Genomic DNA, 16,858 nt, shown 5'->3' on the forward strand with positions numbered 1-16,858 from the left:
ATGCAACACTCATGCAATTGCTTGTCCTCACTTAACAAATGATGTTATGACGACAAATTAATGTAACGCCGCCAACGAATAATGGCAGTCCAACGGACCCCGTCTTTGCTTCTCAGTGAGTGTGAATCGAGTACTATTGGCAGCGCCTACAGCACTACTTTGGGGATTATCTGGAAAGAAAAAGGCACTGACTAACTTCTTGACATGTAGCGCTTCTCCTGTCCTCCCTCTTTCTGTTCCTGAGCATAAACGACCACAAAACTAGCGCGCTCGCGAAAAACACCCAGCAGCAGCAGATCGTGCTCGAAGACACATCGCCTGCATCACCCGGCTCGGTCGACGAGATCCCCACAGAAGAACAGCGACAGAGCTATTGGGCACACGGTGGCAATGACATTGTGCACGAGGTATGGTCGATCCTACGAGACTTCGAGCCGACTTGGAAGGACAGTGTCTCATCTCCAAGCGCCGGGCGACACCCCTCTGGCCTCTTGGAGATCTCATGGCACTACCTCAAGATCATTTTCCGGGCGTTATTCATGAATGCGCCTTCCAGACACGACAGCGACGACGGCAATGACTCAGGGAGCCAACACCCACGAATTCATGGAGATCTTAAGCATGGTGTCGACACGTTGCAGGCCGCGGCCGCGTTCGATGACCCCGATGCGATTTTCCTCCTGGCGGAGATGAACTTTTATGGGAATTTCTCTATGCCCCGAAATTTTATGGAGGCGAAGAAATGGTATATGCGGCTGGCTGATCTAGATGGGAATAGCACGGCGCAGTACATGCTTGGGTTGCTGTACGCAACAGGGATTGGTGGTGTGGAACGAGATCAAGGGAAGGCAATGCTATACCATAGTTTTGCAGCGGAACAGGACAACATCCGATCGGAGATGACGCTTGCCTTCCGCCACCACGCGGGCATTGCCACCTCCAGAGACTGCAACAAGGCGGTGGAATACTACAAGCGTGTGGCCGACAAGGCCATGGCATATTGGCGCGCGGGTCCCCCTGGGGGTTCTTCATTCGTGCGCAATGCCTACCGCTGGGTCGAGGTTGATGGCGGCATTTACGGCGAGGGTGCCAGTGTTAGCAGCTCCGGGCACAACGCGCCTCGCGACGGCTTGTCTCTTGCCCACGTCGACAGCGTCCTCGATTACCTCGACGTGAAGGAACACCAAGGAGACTACAATGCCGTCCTCAACATCGGAAAGTACTACTACGAGGCTCCTCGGGGCTACCGGAGGAACTACCGCAAAGCGCAACGTCAATTCATGAAGGTCGCCCGGGCCTACTGGGGAAAAGATGGGAAAGTCAATCCAAAAGCACCCAAGGGCATTGACCGACTGGCTGGGAAAGCTGCAGCATACATTGGGCGCATGTTCCTCCGTGGTGAGGGCATGGACCAAAACTTTGAAAAGGCTTTGACCTGGCTCAAGCGCGGTGTCAGCAATGGAGATTCGTTCGCCCAATATCACATGGGGCTCATGTACCGTGATGGCCTGGGCGTACCCAAGGATGGGCTCCGTGCTGGTGCATATTTGAAAGCGGCCGCGGAGCAGAGCTTGCCTCTTGCCCAATCTGCACTAGGGGTTCTTTTCATTGACCAAGGTGATGTCGAGACAGCGACTCGTTACTTTGAACTCGCTGCTGGCGCTGGCGTGATGGAAGCATACTACTACCTCGCCGAGATGACCAATCAAGGTGTTGGCCCGGAGCGAAATTGCGGTCTGGCAACAGTATACTACAAGGTGGTGGCTGAGCGTGCAGAAATCCTCCATTCATCGTTCCTCGAGGCCAACTCGGCATATGAACGAGGCGATTTTGAACGAGCTTTCATCCCAATCGTCATGGCCGCGGAACAAGGCTATGAATACGCGCAAGCCAATGCGGCATATCTGCTCGACAAGAAAACATCAGTCATCTCGGTGCCTGGTGTCTCGTTCTTCTCATCAGACAACCCTGCTGCAAGCCGCAGTAAGCTCTTGAACAATGCCGAGCTCGCTCTGGCTTACTTTACTCGCTCTGCCAAACAAGCGAACGTCGACTCCCTGGTCAAGATGGGCGATTACTACCTAGCCTCTGGAACCGCGAGTGCCGGTGCTAGAAAACCACAAGCTTCCTCTCCTCCCGTCTCAACTGAAAGCACAACAGACGGCTCTAACCCTCAATCCAAGGAAGCACAGTCCGACCTCGAAAAAGCCGCCACATGCTACACCACGGCCGCGGAGACGCACCACTCGGCACAAGCACTCTGGAACCTGGGGTGGATGCATGAGCACGGCATTGGATCCGTCACCAAAGACTACCACATGGCCAAGCGGTACTACGATTTGGCGCTCGAGATGAACAAAGAGGCATACCTACCAGTGACGCTCGCGCTGACCAAGCTGCGCATCAGATCCTGGTGGAACGGCATCAGCGGCGGGAAAGTCAACGGAATCCGGGACGACGAAGACGACGGCACCGGCGGTCGAGGCCGGCCCCGCAGCTTCGCCGAGTGGATCAACCGCTTCCTCGACGCCGCGGAAGAAATGGATGCCGCGGAGGCGGCGGCCCTGGCCGCGAGAGACCGTGATGGCGGCGACGATGACTTCTTGGGTCTCGGGGCCGAGCCCGGCATGCCTGGCGGAGACTCCGATTACGCCGCGCGCACGGCGAGAGAGCGCCAGGCTGCGGGTGCGGGCCCCGCAGACGATGGATATGGTGCTGACGAATGGGATGAGTTTGATGATGGCCTGGTCGAGAGTTTGATCATCATTGCCCTGGCTGGTGCGTTGGCTCTGCTTGTCTATGCCCGCCAAGCGAGACAGAGGGCTGGCGAGGAGGAGAGAAGGCGCAATCAAGCACAAGCCCAACAGGGCCAGGTGCAGCCACAGCCAGCGCAGCCAGCTCCGGCGGCTGAGGGGCAGGATAGAGGCGTGTTCCCTGGCCCAGGCGACCCGGAGTTCAATAACTGGGTCGCGGGCGGAATTGGGCATTGATTGATCCCACTGTTGACATACCATGCAGCATTTAGAAGACTTCCTGAGGTGTACAATAATTAAATAAATGTTAAGTTCTTTTCCCTCCCAAATCGAAGTCGGCCCTCTCTCGGTTAGGTCTCGCATGAGACGTGGGGCTTCCGCCTGCTTTATTGCTTCTTCATCTATGCGTTGAAAATCATGTTTTACGGAGTATGTAGTTGATGTTTGACACAAGAAGTTGATCGATAGAGCACCGAGGAGGCTAACTTGACCAGGATTTGAATTTTGTCTGTAAAATAATGATGGGGCAAGCATGTCTCGTGGGAGATCTATGGACTGTTGCTTGCCTTGCTAGTACTCCCTCCGTAGCTGAGGTCTACAGGCCATCCGCTCATCGTTGTTAACCATGGAGAACGAATATCTAGTTCGTTTAACCCGTCAAACATATACTATTGTTAGGCCTCCATATACTTCCAGCCTTTCCTAGCCCTACTCGTCGAGGTCCATACAGAAATTTCAAACGTCATACATCCACCCGTCCCCTTACTTTTAGTCAACGGGAGCTATTAAAGACACTTAAATAGTCTTGTGTCAGATATCCAGCCCCATAATCGGCAGGATCTTCCCCCGGGGGGATCTCTGCCAGAACCCTCCTCGCAACAGTGGCGGCCGCCGCGGCTGCGTAATTTCTCCATTGAGGGGTCGGGTGCGTATCGAAGTAGGAGGCAATGCCTCGGACCAGAAGACAGGGAAAGTCTCCAAAGGGAGTGGTCTGCTGTTGATCAACGCAAAGACAGCCAAGTTCACCCAGGTAGTTGGCACAGCGTTCGTACTCGGACGCATGAGGGGGAGCCGTGCAAGCAATCGAGCCTTGGTGAACAACAATGTTGCCTGTTTCCCTTGGCGACCTTCTTATTAGGTACGAGTCCTCACATACAGAACAGTCACTTCTCGCATGCTCATGTAAATATGTGGGAAGGAAAAGTTTGTCGAGGTCTCGGTGAGGCCGTGAGAAAGTTCGAGGGTGAAGCAGCGAAGGCACACTGAAGCAGCCATCAACTGAATCTTCATATGGTAACATTGCCTCTAGTTTGCTGAGCGCAGATACTGCTAGAGCTGCAGGAGGTCCTTGCTCCCATACGAGACGACCTTCCCCGCCGAGCCCGTCGAAAGACGTGCCGAAAGCGGTTGCAGACTTCCGAGTGGGAATTCCAACGACGGCGTCCCCAAGTCGTATGTCTGATATTACGAAGTTGCCGACTCCATCCGCAAGGCCGATTGAGAGGACCAGTTGCATCGCTGGGAATTCCTGGAACAAGCTATCAATGTAGTCACTGAGGTTATAGTGTTCGTAGGTGAAGCCGTGGAACATTGTTATGACAACGAGGTGCTCTCCAATGATACCAAGGGTATGAGATGACCGCCTTGTCGAAAACGCTTTCAGCATCGGTGACGGAGTCGGGGAAGAAGAATGTTCGTCGATCAGCCTGAGAGACGCTGTAAAACACGCCTGTGTCATACACACCCAACCTATGCATCTCATATCAGAAATCAATCGAGGCTGTGATGCGAGTCGAGGATTTCTATTGATGGCTAATGAGCCTAGGTGGGGATCTTTTCTGATTCCATCCAGAGAAGAAAGGCCGACATAAGGACCTCTGCTTGGCACAAAATCACTGGACAAGGTGTTCGCCTGTGATATCCCCCCTGAGAACAGATGAGTAAGTTCCAAATGGGACCACTGGGCAGACGCAGTCGAATTTGTCGCGATGGCTGTGGCCGGCGGCCGGCCAGCATCTTGCATGCGACCGATATCTTCCAAAGTAGAGCGCGAGAGCAGGGTAGAAAGCCAAGGGTGTTGTAGGGCTTGGACAGCGGGGACACGCGTCCTAGGCGCAGGTTTCAGCATCTCACGTATCAATCCTCGACCTGCTTCACTAACTCCTTTAAGAGCCAATCTATCGTCAGGAAATGCGAAGTGGCCTATCATATAGTCTCGGAACTTCGTTTCAGGAATGATTTGAGTACCTGTCAACAGTAGGCTGGCAATGATACCAGTGGCCCAAATGTCGACTGCATGGTCGAACACATTGCTTCGGGGTCTGTAGCTTGCATTTTTCAGATACAATTCAGGAGCCAAGAATCCTGGAGTACCAGTGATTGTACTGAAACCAGGAGAGCCTGTAGACGTTTGCTGACACCAAAATCGCCGATCTTGATCCACCATTCTGGCCCAGGCGATGCAACGAGAAGGTTCTAGTTACAAACTGGCATCAGATGACATGCCTTTAGATGTATATTTTACTTACTTGAGGCTTTAAATCTCGATGAACATAGCCGCTAGCATGTAGCACTGCGAGTCCTTCGAGCACCTGAAATGTGATGCTGCGGGCTTCTTCTTCTGGTAGTGTCTTGTTGTCTAGGCAATGCCGAAGATCACCATGCTCAAAGTACTCCATGGCAATGTACAAGGTGGGGCCGAAGAGGCCATCTCGATACCACCCCATAAAGTAGACAAAGAGGTGCTTGTACTAGGCTTCGTTCAATAACACACAGTTATGGTTCTGAGAGGACAGGTCAGGACATACTTTTTCCGCAGAGAACTTTGCCAAAGCCTCCAATTCCACGATTAGGTCCTCTATTCCATCTCCAGCGTGACTTTGTACTTTGATCTCCTTGACGGCACGTGCCTGTGAACTGCGTTTGTCTACAGATACCTCGAGGAAAACGTCGCCAAAGGTTCCGGAGCCTAGTTTACGCTCCCTTTTCCACCTTTGAGAGATCTTCTGGGGCCGTTTGTTAATATCCGATCCAGCCTCCCAGATCTCATGGATTACATCTTGATGCTCGAACAAGGTGGCAAGTTGCTTGTCTTGCACCGCGTCCGAGTATTTCGGTGCAATTTTGTGGTTGTGCGTACGCGGACGTTCAGATAGTTTGGCAGTGTTCTTGTTGGGCTCTCTCACGGCGCCAGAGCTTGCCTCGACTTGAGGACTCTGTTCAGACGTTTTGGTGACGTTCTTATTTGCCTCTTTCGAGGCACCGTAGCTAGCCTCAACAGGTCGATTCCCGACGTAATTGGCGGCGTTTTTCATGGCTTCCATCGTGGTTGCCAGTAAATTAAGCAACAATCCCGTGCCCCTTTCTCGGTGTCCCTCCAATGACCAGCTCGATGTATTCCTGATGCCCGAAGCTGACAATGGTCGCGTTTACAACGCTAGATTGGATCAGAAAAACTTCGAGCAACAGTCCACATCTTTAATTGCGTAGATGAAGATAGGCGTGGAGACGTAAGGCTGACATCAGAGATTGGAACGATGGAGTCGGTCATCATCTTCAGGGCTAGGTGATGGTGCGGGGGCGATAGAAATGGTGGCTGAGCTGCGAACTAAGACACAGGCTTCAATCTCTAATTACTCCGTATGATTGAACGAATAAGGAGACACATTCCGCGAACTGGAGGTCAGTATTGCTTGTGAAATCACCGAATCTGCAGCGGGCTCAACACGTACCGTGGTGTTTGTCATCACTTGTACCAATAATAAATCGATTTCACATAGTGTTAACTCGACCTTCTTAGCACGGAAGCTTGCCTCGCCCCGTACCACCAGAGCTTAACTGACGCTCAATCCCACCCTACTCGTGATTGGTGAATGAAACGTGGGTGCAAAAGTGAAACCATCCAGGCCATAGGCACCGACAGGCTGCAGCTGATCAACAAAGCGCTAGCACTTTTGCTAACCATCAAGTAGTACGGCGCTTCGGCGTGTTTGGGGGACACAGCGCTTGGATTTGATTGGTCTTAACATTGCCTACCGAGCACTTGAAGCCAGGCGATCCAACCTTCTGCTTCAAAAGCCTGATGCGACAAGCTCATATGTAGGGTGAGGGAGCCCCGCCTTGTAGCGCAGGAGATGTTTTCTTCACGAAATCGAGAAGTGGCGATCCTAGATTTGTGTCGATACTGTGTCTAAGTGAGGTATCGTCCAAGCATGGAATACGCAGTTGCAGGACTGAGCTGCGCTGAAGTGTGTATAAAGTAAGCAGGCTGAGTGCCAGAAATGGCTCTCCCACACGCTCCAGAGAGTTGATGTCGTCGTACATCTGGGAAGTACTTGCTCAGGGTCTATGCCGACTTTAAAGACGCAGATACCGAGTTAAACGAACGATACATACGAATAGAGGCCATATGGCTCATGGTGAGTGGTGAGGTCAACCTTCTGTGTCGCGCATGGCAATCTCTAGATATGAGTCAGCAGAATATCTTCGAGGACACACTGCACATTCTGGGCCAGAAATTGAGTATTGCAACTACGAGAGCCAAAGGAGAACGGAAAACGAAGGAGCATACCTGGGCAAAATTGAAGTATGCATTGTGGGCTAAAAGAAGTATTGATAGTGCAATTGCAGATCTGGAGTCCTGGCAGCGAGTCTTCTGTCCCACTTGGTACACGGTGATAGTGTTGCCTTCGGTGTCCAACATCGACACCATACTCAAAGATCAAGAGCGTACCAATGTTGTTGCACAACGCACAAAGAGACTTCGGGATCTGGGGCTGGGTCGCACAGACAAAGGCGCCAGTGTGTTCCTCCCGTCGGACAAACTCGACTCGGCCCGCCGAGTCACAATCACATATACATCGATTGAGACAGTCCTCGCAATGCTTTCTCAAGGGCCCCCGACCCCTTTGATACTTGATACAGTAACCTGTGAAAGGAATGCGGACCAAGAGCAAGTGAAGAAAGATGTCCGCGACCTGGCACAGAAGCTCAAGAATTGCGATCCAGGTAGCTTTGGGCTGCTCCAGTGCTCCGGCGTTGTGAGCACGCCTAAGCCAGCGGCTCCTGCCAGCAAGTCTTATGCTTTCGTTTACAAATACCCGCCCGCTTTGGGAAATCCAAAATCACTTCGTGACCTACTGATCAAAGGGGACCAGAATGGCTCACTCAGGAATCGCATCAAGATAGCGAAGCAGATTGCGAGTGCTCTGAGCTATGTCCACGCCTTTGGATTTGTCCATAAGAACCTTCGACCAGAGACAGTCTTGGTCTTTGGTAGTGCAGGTGTGGAGATTGAGTCTGCTTTTCTCGTTGGCTTCGAACGCTTCAGACTAGCAGAGGGAAAGACATTGAGATCTAGTGACGCAGATAGGCGCAAGAATCTATACCGGCATCCCCAGCGACAAGATATCAACCCAGAAAAAGATTACACCATGCAGCATGACATTTACAGCCTGGGAGTCTGCTTGCTAGAGATTGGTCTTTGGGAAACTTTTGTTGAATATGATATTCAGGGGCACAACGCCTCTGCTTGTGATGCCAGTATCTCGATATCCCGAATTGTATTAGATGGAGTCAAAGACACATCGAAAATGAAGGACACTCTTGTTGACCTTGCTAAAACACGGCTCCCTTGCAAGGTCGGAGACAAATATACCGGCGTTGTGGTAAACTGCTTGACTTGTTTGGACGAGACCAATATTGATTTTGGGAATCCTGAGGACTTCCAGGATGCGGATGGAGTAGTTGTAGGTGTGCAATACATTGAAAAGGTAAGTCTGCAGATCCACCTCGTACAACGCAAGATTTAACAGTAGTAGATCATTTTTCAGCTAGAAGGAATTGCGCTATAGGTGCATCGTTCTGAGGAAGGGTCTCAGTATGATCTCAAAAATGCTGGAACTTTTCTGGGTTTGTTCCAGGCTCTGGACGGCAAGATAGGTCGAAGAGGATCGGCCATTCGGTCATTGTTTGCAGATATACTCCATGAATGGACTGTCGACGTTGTATTGGAATGGCCACTTGAAACGCCTCTGGTGCCCATAAACTAGGTATTGAGCTTAGCTGGATCAATGTTGGGAGGACATCAGTTGATAAATTCGGTGCAACCCGTGAGGTTTAGTTCGGGACATATACATATACATATATATCGACACATCCATCTACCCGAAAATGGATCTCTTTATCTGAGAGAAAATGATTGCGTGGAGAGATTAGGCACAGGCTTGCTTCCAGACTTCTGCTTTCATCGACATCAGGATTAGAGCTGCTTATCTTGTGGAATTGCGGAGCTGCCATTGCCGGAGCTATTGCCGTTTGGCCTCGTGCTACTGGCTCGTCCACCCAATTGCATGCTTTCCCGATTACTCGCGGGTTGCGATTTTCGACTGTAGTTCTTCAATCATGGAATCAACCATGTGCTCCGCAAACGTCCTTGTTGAATGCGAGATTCTCTTGCGATTTGGCTGTTTCTGAGGACAACATTTGTGTGGACCGACCGTGCAGAACAAGTTGACCAGCGTCCCGAAAGCCTTCCGGTGCCAAGGCTGTACGAGACCTCAATTTCGTAGGCAAATGAACATGACGTCGAGATGTTGAAACAACTGGAGCAGGATACTTCTTCAAATCCCGCAGTTTTGGCCTTCATTGAGTGTGCGTGTGCTTATGATGGTCTAGGACTGTACTGATAAGATAGACCCAACTCTTGACGGTGACCGTTGGCTCGACATTATAAAGGCTTCATACTGAGGCCTGGCGGCACTATCCCACCCAAAATTCATCTGAGAGCGTGCTTCGGTTGGTGGGGTGTCATGCTGCATTGGTGGTATCCCGCACAGTTTGAGTCTTTTTATATTCCATCTCCAGTTGCTTCTGCATCTCAAAATCAGCCTGCCGTTCTCGCTTGACCCGTTGTTGCTCCAAGTCTCGAACGACACCAGCATGCATGGCCTAGAATTGGTTAATGAGTCTGAGGATAGTTCAGCAGGAGGGAATTAATGCATACAGCTTGTTCGGCGGTTTGTCCCCAGTGAACAAAAGCAACAATAGCAGTAGTGCCAAGAATGGTGGCCAGTAGGGTAGCCTTTGAAGCTGTCGACATCATTTAATGGCCTAACGGCAACAATCGTTTGGGCAAAGCGGTAGTGGGAGTGTAGTCGGTGTTCAAGCTGGTGGTTGAAAAGAGTGGAAGTCGTATGATGCACTGAAATAAAACCAAAAATATTGGAGATCAGATCGCGGTTTCCCCAAGACCGATTAGAGCGGCTATACGCTGCGGGCTAGCTGACTTAGGCATAGTCACGAGAAACTAACTGTATTAGTATGAAGCAAGCTAAAACGGCAAGAGCGTGGGTGGCTGCAAGTGAGCAGCGACAGCAGGTGCAGCTGCACCTCCAACAGGTACAAGGACCGCCTGCAACTACTGCTTATTTGTAGTTACTGGCAGAGCATTGCCATTCTCAGCCGGCCATTCATTCTCCCGCCCTCTACCAGAGCACTTCCTTTGACTGGTGCCTCAACCCTCTATTCGCTCTTTTACCTGGTTCCTTTTGATTCCTTTAGCTGCTCGGTCGTCAACATGGTCAGTCATCTCAGCGAAATCAGCTCATCCCGCAGCTAATCGAGTCAACAGTCTGTTCAAAATTCTGCAGGCATTCAAACACTGCTCGATGTAATTACACTCGCCAACCAATCCCGTTGAACTCCGTCTAACATTTCCCAGGCCGAGAAAGAAGCTCAAAAGATCGTTCAGAAAGGTAAGCCATATCAGCTCATCCATGAGGACCATGTGCTAATGCGAGAAACAGCCAGAGAATGTACGCAGTCCTAGGACCGCCAACTGCGAGCTATCTAACAGTCTTCAGACCGAACAAAGAGAGTAAAGGACGCAAAGACAGAAGCACAGAAAGAGATAGAAGAGTATCGGAACAAGAAAGAAGACGAGTTCAAGAAGTTCGAGTCCGAGGTGCGTAATAAAGAGATACCGCCAGGCACCGAAATTCCCTGCTGACCATGCTGCAGCAATCAAGTGGAAACAAGAAAGCCCAAGACGACGCCGGCAAGGATGCGGATGTCAAAGTGAAGGAGATCGACGCCGCTGGAAAGAAATCTGGGAGCAAAGTGGTGGATGATTTAATCAAGGCAGTTACAACGCCCAAACCCGAGGTTCCTGATAAGGTGTCAAAGGAGGAATAAGGCTAGCGTGCTCCCAGAAATGACATTTGCACTCCAAGGACAAGAAGGGGTCAGGTCGGTTTGCCTCTGGGTGCCCCTTGTGGACTAGGTGGGCGGGCGCAATTTTGTTGGCTTATGAACATAGATCAGAACAGAGGTCCATGAGATTATATTGAGGTACTGGCACATTGCTGTGCACATGCCTGTGTCTGAGGCCTCTTCATTGTCCCGAACTGCTATCGAAGGGTGACCAAATGGAGACGATGTACCTTACACATTGCATACGAAGCAATAGTGGTACCCTACCCGTAGCCTCGTAGCCTCGTAGCCTCGCCTGAAACTCCATCTCCGAACCTATGACGCAACTCGGCCACTTCTCAATATCGACTTCGTAGCGCCATCAAAGGAACTTGATAGCAATTCCTTCCAGCCACCAATGAAGCAACATAACGTTGGAAACCTGTGGCGAGAACATTATTAGCATGCCATGGAGGTCTCATTGCCTCCATGCTGGATCCCTGCTGCGACAGCAATGGCGTCTTCACACTATCAACCGGCTACCAAATGAATGGATCCGCCATGAATCAACATCCAAGCTAACCAGACCGCCATCCAGACATACAACGTACACAGCAACAGACACCAAGTCACCTGCAGCCAATATAGGAACCAGCACAAGCACCAACGACCCGGAAGCTTTCCCGCCAATATCCATCAAACTCCTCTCCAAGGAAGGCGAAAAAGAAGATCTGTCTCCATTACTGACCACGTCTTTCTCGCGCCTGCAACCAGAGTATCAAATCCCACGGTATCCCATCGTGCTGGCGCACGGGCTCATGGGATTCGACGAGCTACGGCTCGCCGGCCAGTATCTGCCCAGCTTGCACTACTGGCGGGGGATCAAGGACGCGTTCAACGAGCACGGCATCGAATGCATCACCACGGCCGTGCCCACGACAGGATCTATCGATGAACGGGCAAAGGCACTGTATTCGCAAATCCTCGAGAAACTGCCGGCCGAGCCTGGTTCCTCTTCTTCCAAAACCCCTGGAGGTGCCGGCGGCGGCGCCCGAAAAGTTAACATCGTGGCCCACAGCATGGGCGGGCTGGACGCGCGGTACCTGATCTCGCGGCTATGCCCGGACCCAACGACAGAATTCCAGGTCGCATCGCTCACGACGGTCGCGACGCCGCACCGGGGCAGCAGCGCGGCGGACATGCTCTTCCGCGACATCGGGCCCGACCTCCTCCCTCGACTGTACCGCCTTCTCGAGCGCCTGAAGATTTCCTCTGGGGCTTTCTCCCAGCTCACGACGCCATACATCAACTCGCGCTTCAATCCCGTGACACCGAACTCGGCGTCGACGCGCTACTTCTCGTATGGCGCGACCGCCACGCCGCACCTGCTCAGCGTGTTCCGCATCAGTCATGACTTGCTCGCTGAGGTCGAGGGCCCGAATGATGGTTTGGTTTCTGTCAGGAGCGCCAGGTGGGGCGAGTATAAAGGTACGCTGGTTGGTGTCACCCACCTGGATTTGATTAATTGGACGAATCGGATCAAGAACGTCGCGGCGAGGCTGGGGCTGGTGGAGCAGAAGTTCAACGCTGTGGCTTTTTATCTTGGGGTTGCTGATATGCTGGCTAAGGAGGGTTTGTAGTAGGTTGGGTTTGCTAAGATGGGTTTGGTATTCGACTGTAGGAGAAGATATGGTGAGGACTGTGGTCGGGAGATCTCCATTCTAATTGTACCATTAACCATTGCATCCCAGTGTAAATCTATGTATGCATAGACAGCAAGTACTAAATATCATCTACATATGTTATTTCCTTATTTAAATATATAGCGGCGAATTACCAGTGGCTCGGATCGCCTCCCTCTCACATATCGTCCTAAGATGCCCACCAGGGCAATTGCGTGGCTCTCAACACCAAATTTCAAATCGACTTACATCGAAGGCATAAAATGGCCTCCGAGGGAAGCCAGAGATACACCAGAAAACCTTTCTACGTGTGAGGCGGGCGGTCCACTGAAGCACTCGTGTCGTATTTCCCGCGAGGTCAGATATCCTTCCGTCTGTCCAGTGGATTCCACTTCTCCACTAGACTCAGAGGGCTCGATTCATGCCCATCTAGTCCACTCATCGCCGGTATTTGGGGCGAAGGTGTTTGAGGACGGCTTGTCCTCTCCTTTAAGCATGCCGCAAACCCGTTTACTTCTTTGAAAGACTCGTTATGTTCATATCCCATCGAGCTCTGCGGCTGTTTCTTCGCACGAGCCATGATTTTCCCCGCAGCATATGTGCAACCGCCAAAAGCGAACCGGATCAAAGAGTCACCCGTCAAGCTCCCAGTGGTGAAGACGTTGGGCGCCACTTCAAGATCTTCATTTGCCTTCTCCCGCAACGAGTGCGCGGAAATCGTGCTTGTCTTCAGCTCAGACGTTGTCGGCTGGCAAGGGAGTACTTCTCTCACCAGGCTCGGGCTGAGGTATTTTAATGAGCCTCTTCGTCCCACAACGTAGGCGAGGCCGCCGACTTGTCGGTCAAACGGTTGCGCTGAGCCAATTTGAAAGGTGACAGTGGCCGACTTTCCGTCCTGATCTGGTTCCACCTGCGTAATTCGGGCATTCGGCAAGCCCTCGTACGTAGTGCTCCAGTCACGACTTTGATCGAATTCGGAGTGAGTATGGCGTGGCTTGGGCCGTTTGTCGCCCCTTGGGGAATGGGACAGAGCAGCGGCCTTCATCCTCCGATAGACACCTGCATATTCTGGATATGCTTGCTGATGGCATGCCCGTAGCGGTGATGGTGAAGTCGAAGGTGCCCATTTGAAGATGTGGATAATCTTCTGGCACGCAGCGCTGGATATAATGACATCTGCAGCACTGAAACCGGATCCGATGACCAGGATAGGACGGATGGATCCTCCTACCCCTGCACCTGGTAGCCTCGCGACAGGTTGAAGCAACGATGGAGGCGAGATCAATTCACTGAAAACGCCAGAAGCTAGGACCAACCGTTTGCACAGAATTTTGTGTGAGCCGATATGGAACATGTCTCCAACCCGAGTAACCTGAGAGACTGATTCTCCATTGCGGATTGAGGCGGAGATACCTACCTGATCTGGATAAGACGCAAGATAGTCCGCGACAGCACTTCTTGAAGGTCGCAGATAAACAGGCATTGGACGTCCGTTTCGTCTCAGGTAGTGCTGGTCAAAGGCATAGCCTGGCAGGGAAATCATGCCGGCGTAGCTCAAGGTGCCAATTTCCCAGCTAGCATCCACTGGATTGTCTTCCCACTGACCTCCCGCACGAGTATTGTTCCCAAACGCCAGATGGGGTATGGTCCTCGAGCAGTCACGCACCCACTTCACACACGTTGTCTTTTGCGCATCTTCCGTCTCCCCCAACGGTCTAATGACGGTATCCAGCAAGACATTGACGGGTAACGCTTGCGTCGAGTATGAGAACCTCGAGGCGCTAAAGTGGTCGGTCAAGGCATCGATGTCGACGTTGAGCAAGTCATGGTCCAGACCGACGAGTTTTTCGTGCAAAAGATGGTCGGGGTGAGGAACGGCTTGATCGTACCAAGGGATATTGCCGTGAAGAATGTAGGACAAGATCAATGCGGAGGGGCCATTTCCTGCAGTAATTAATAAGTAAAAGCATGACACGCCCAATCAACCGCTACTGCGATTTTGCTGCAATGCAAGGACCTGGAGGCATTGGAACTTTTAGGGAAGCCTTACCCACGATGACTGTGTCGACCTCTTGAGGGCTACCATAAGCCATCTGAACCCTCGGTCGAATTCTGTCATACCTCGAGAGAAGGCGCAATAGTGGTGAAGCGAGGGGCACTGGCTAAAAACGTTGCTGAAAAAGCCGGGGTCCAATATTGCGTATGTAAGAGTGGAACGGGGTTAAGGAGAGTGCTAATTACGGACCAGACCCGCGCCCCACGCGTTCACCCTCGCTTGTCCGATTAGTATTCGTCATGATGTGGCCAGATTCTCTCAGTCACAGCGAAAAAGAAAATCATCCATTGATTGACCCCACTAAAGCCCATCTCGCGAAGTGGTGTCACTCAGGTGTCCGGGGTACCATCTGATTACCCATCTGGGGCAACTAATATTAGTTGTGTACGGAGGGGAAGATCGAGCCTTGAATATGAGTGACGAGTTTGTGCAAATGCAAAGCTTCGACCAAATCCTATGTCATCACCGCCAATCACCTAAAGCTGTAAAGGCAATTCCTTGCTAGATCAGTAGGTATGAAGCTGCCCATCACACATCGACATAATCTCTTTGCCTTGATACCTTTCTGCTCCCTCTCTTCCGACTGGCTTTGGATGGCCTGTAATCGTTATGGTACTCTATTATGAGATGGTTGCTAATGTACTTTGGTAGGATAGTGTAATTTTCGTGAGTTTAATGAGAGCATTTTTGCAATTTTATAGTGCTCATAATGTTTGGAGTGCTGCATATCGATTCCCTGTAGGCGTTCTAGCCGACAGGATAACTTTCAAGTCTTCCACTCTGGGGGCCTCTTTTCGAAAAATGCTTTCATGCCTTCCCTAGCATCGTCGGACTTAGCATGGAGAGCCATTACTCGTCCAGACCATGCTACAGCATCTTCATACCCATCGCCACCTGCTCCTGAGCCAGTCCCGTTGTAGCCCAGCTGAGTCCAGTAAGCCCACTTCCCTAATGCTTGAGGCTGCCCAGCAGTGCGTTCCGAAAGCTGAGACACTATCTCGGCTACTCTCTTGTCAAGAGCGCCTTCATTTTCCACAATCTCGACCGCACCGGGAGGGAGTTGATCCGCTCGATGTGACTCGGCCAGTGCAAGCATCCGGTATGTGAATGCGGACCCGAGCTTGCGAGATACAGCAGTAGAAGGCGATGTACAGGGCAGTCCCATAGTCGCCCCCGGAAGACGGAACTGCGTTGATGCACAAGCAATGGGTAGATCTGTCGTTAGTGCGAGTTGTGCCCCCGCCGCAGTGGCCAGCCCTTGAATCACACCCACGACTGGTGCTGGCGATCGACGGATGAGCGACATGACTTCTGCGCACAGAGCAAATGTCTCCTTGACCTCATCATGACTCAATGTCCGTAATTCTCCAAGGTCGTGACCGGATGAAAAGACAGGCCCTTCGCTGCGAAGCACAATCACACTAGGAAGACCTTGTCGATGCTCTTGCCATTGCTGAGAATCAAGAAGCCAGCCGTACGTCTCCTTGGCTTCTGATTTATCGTCCTTGATCGCTCGTTCGAGGTCACAGAGAATTTCCGGCTTGAAGGGCGGAAGTATTCTAATCTTCCCGTCTACGGGCGATCTGTTGTGCTTGTGAAGTTGATCTCGTAAGTCTCTCAATATTGCAAGAGAGAGTGCATTTCGGCGGCGGCCATTTTTCAATGCCAGATATCCAGCTCGAGCTGGAAGGACTGGCCACATGATCTCCTCCGGCTTCTTGTCGGGATCCTGGGACAAGAAGCCTTGTATCTGTTTTAGTCGTTGAGAGGCAGTCTGGTCTGCCATAGACACTACGAGGCGGATTTCCTCTCACCTGCGCGAGGTTGTGGAAAACTCAATTCGAGTGGACTTGATACTTCAGGAAAGTTTCATAGGGTGCGTTCGACCTTGACAAACCAGCGGGCTGAGTCGATTGTTGATGGTGTTCATCCGAGGTTAACGGACGACCCAATTACACTAGCTCAAGGCCAAGGCTGCCTTACATAATAGAGTAGCCTTGCGTTGATCAATTTGAGTTCGGAAAGGGCTTCCATCCAGGGGTGAACATAGTAATGTCGTCATTATTTGAACCTCCAATTGAAATAGTATTGTGAAAAGACTCAGGTTTCAAAGCGACGAGTGGCTCGTAGCCTTATGCAAGATTTTACAGATGCGTCTTTGCAGCTCATTGATGTTC

At 51.5% G+C, this 16,858-nt stretch overlaps 9 protein-coding genes across 9 annotated transcripts; 4 read left to right on the forward strand and 5 right to left on the reverse strand.

Annotated features, from left to right (window-relative positions):
• Nucleotides 1–81: 81 nt before the first annotated feature.
• On the forward strand, nucleotides 82–2,990 carry A1O9_07082 (uncharacterized protein; the record flags this gene model as incomplete). The annotated part of the gene is made up of 2 exons (XM_013404028.1): nucleotides 82–115; nucleotides 211–2,990. 2 exons carry the CDS (start codon nucleotides 82–84, stop codon nucleotides 2,988–2,990), a joined length of 2,814 nt encoding a protein of 937 aa, XP_013259482.1.
• Nucleotides 2,991–3,525: 535 nt separating this feature from the next.
• A1O9_07083 (uncharacterized protein) lies at nucleotides 3,526–4,344 on the reverse strand (the record flags this gene model as incomplete). Its single annotated transcript, XM_013404029.1, has 1 exon — nucleotides 3,526–4,344. The coding sequence occupies one exon, from the start codon at nucleotides 4,342–4,344 to the stop codon at nucleotides 3,526–3,528; it is 819 nt and encodes a 272-aa protein (XP_013259483.1).
• Nucleotides 4,345–5,090: 746 nt separating this feature from the next.
• On the reverse strand, nucleotides 5,091–6,076 carry A1O9_07084 (serine/threonine protein kinase; the record flags this gene model as incomplete). Its single annotated transcript, XM_013404030.1, has 3 exons — nucleotides 5,091–5,228; nucleotides 5,282–5,503; nucleotides 5,561–6,076. 3 exons carry the CDS (start codon nucleotides 6,074–6,076, stop codon nucleotides 5,091–5,093), a joined length of 876 nt encoding a protein of 291 aa, XP_013259484.1.
• A 1,143-nt stretch (nucleotides 6,077–7,219) lies between these two features.
• On the forward strand, nucleotides 7,220–8,563 carry A1O9_07085 (uncharacterized protein; the record flags this gene model as incomplete). The annotated part of the gene is made up of 1 exon (XM_013404031.1): nucleotides 7,220–8,563. The coding sequence occupies one exon, from the start codon at nucleotides 7,220–7,222 to the stop codon at nucleotides 8,561–8,563; it is 1,344 nt and encodes a 447-aa protein (XP_013259485.1).
• A 997-nt stretch (nucleotides 8,564–9,560) lies between these two features.
• On the reverse strand, nucleotides 9,561–9,852 carry A1O9_07086 (uncharacterized protein; the record flags this gene model as incomplete). The annotated part of the gene is made up of 2 exons (XM_013404032.1): nucleotides 9,561–9,701; nucleotides 9,757–9,852. 2 exons carry the CDS (start codon nucleotides 9,850–9,852, stop codon nucleotides 9,561–9,563), a joined length of 237 nt encoding a protein of 78 aa, XP_013259486.1.
• Nucleotides 9,853–10,329: 477 nt separating this feature from the next.
• On the forward strand, nucleotides 10,330–10,946 carry A1O9_07087 (V-type ATPase, G subunit; the record flags this gene model as incomplete). Its single annotated transcript, XM_013404033.1, has 5 exons — nucleotides 10,330–10,336; nucleotides 10,403–10,422; nucleotides 10,474–10,507; nucleotides 10,616–10,716; nucleotides 10,773–10,946. The coding sequence occupies 5 exons, from the start codon at nucleotides 10,330–10,332 to the stop codon at nucleotides 10,944–10,946; spliced, it is 336 nt and encodes a 111-aa protein (XP_013259487.1).
• A 461-nt stretch (nucleotides 10,947–11,407) lies between these two features.
• On the forward strand, nucleotides 11,408–12,583 carry A1O9_07088 (triacylglycerol lipase; the record flags this gene model as incomplete). Its single annotated transcript, XM_013404034.1, has 2 exons — nucleotides 11,408–11,951; nucleotides 12,003–12,583. The coding sequence occupies 2 exons, from the start codon at nucleotides 11,408–11,410 to the stop codon at nucleotides 12,581–12,583; spliced, it is 1,125 nt and encodes a 374-aa protein (XP_013259488.1).
• Nucleotides 12,584–12,983: 400 nt separating this feature from the next.
• A1O9_07089 (uncharacterized protein) lies at nucleotides 12,984–14,718 on the reverse strand (the record flags this gene model as incomplete). The annotated part of the gene is made up of 2 exons (XM_013404035.1): nucleotides 12,984–14,569; nucleotides 14,676–14,718. The coding sequence occupies 2 exons, from the start codon at nucleotides 14,716–14,718 to the stop codon at nucleotides 12,984–12,986; spliced, it is 1,629 nt and encodes a 542-aa protein (XP_013259489.1).
• Nucleotides 14,719–15,447: 729 nt separating this feature from the next.
• On the reverse strand, nucleotides 15,448–16,467 carry A1O9_07090 (uncharacterized protein; the record flags this gene model as incomplete). The annotated part of the gene is made up of 1 exon (XM_013404036.1): nucleotides 15,448–16,467. One exon carries the CDS (start codon nucleotides 16,465–16,467, stop codon nucleotides 15,448–15,450), a length of 1,020 nt encoding a protein of 339 aa, XP_013259490.1.
• Between the last annotated feature and the right edge of the window lie 391 nt (nucleotides 16,468–16,858).

This window comes from Exophiala aquamarina (genome assembly GCF_000709125.1).
Source record: "Exophiala aquamarina CBS 119918 chromosome Unknown aczIA-supercont1.5, whole genome shotgun sequence".
Lineage (NCBI taxonomy): Eukaryota > Fungi > Ascomycota > Eurotiomycetes > Chaetothyriales > Herpotrichiellaceae > Exophiala > Exophiala aquamarina.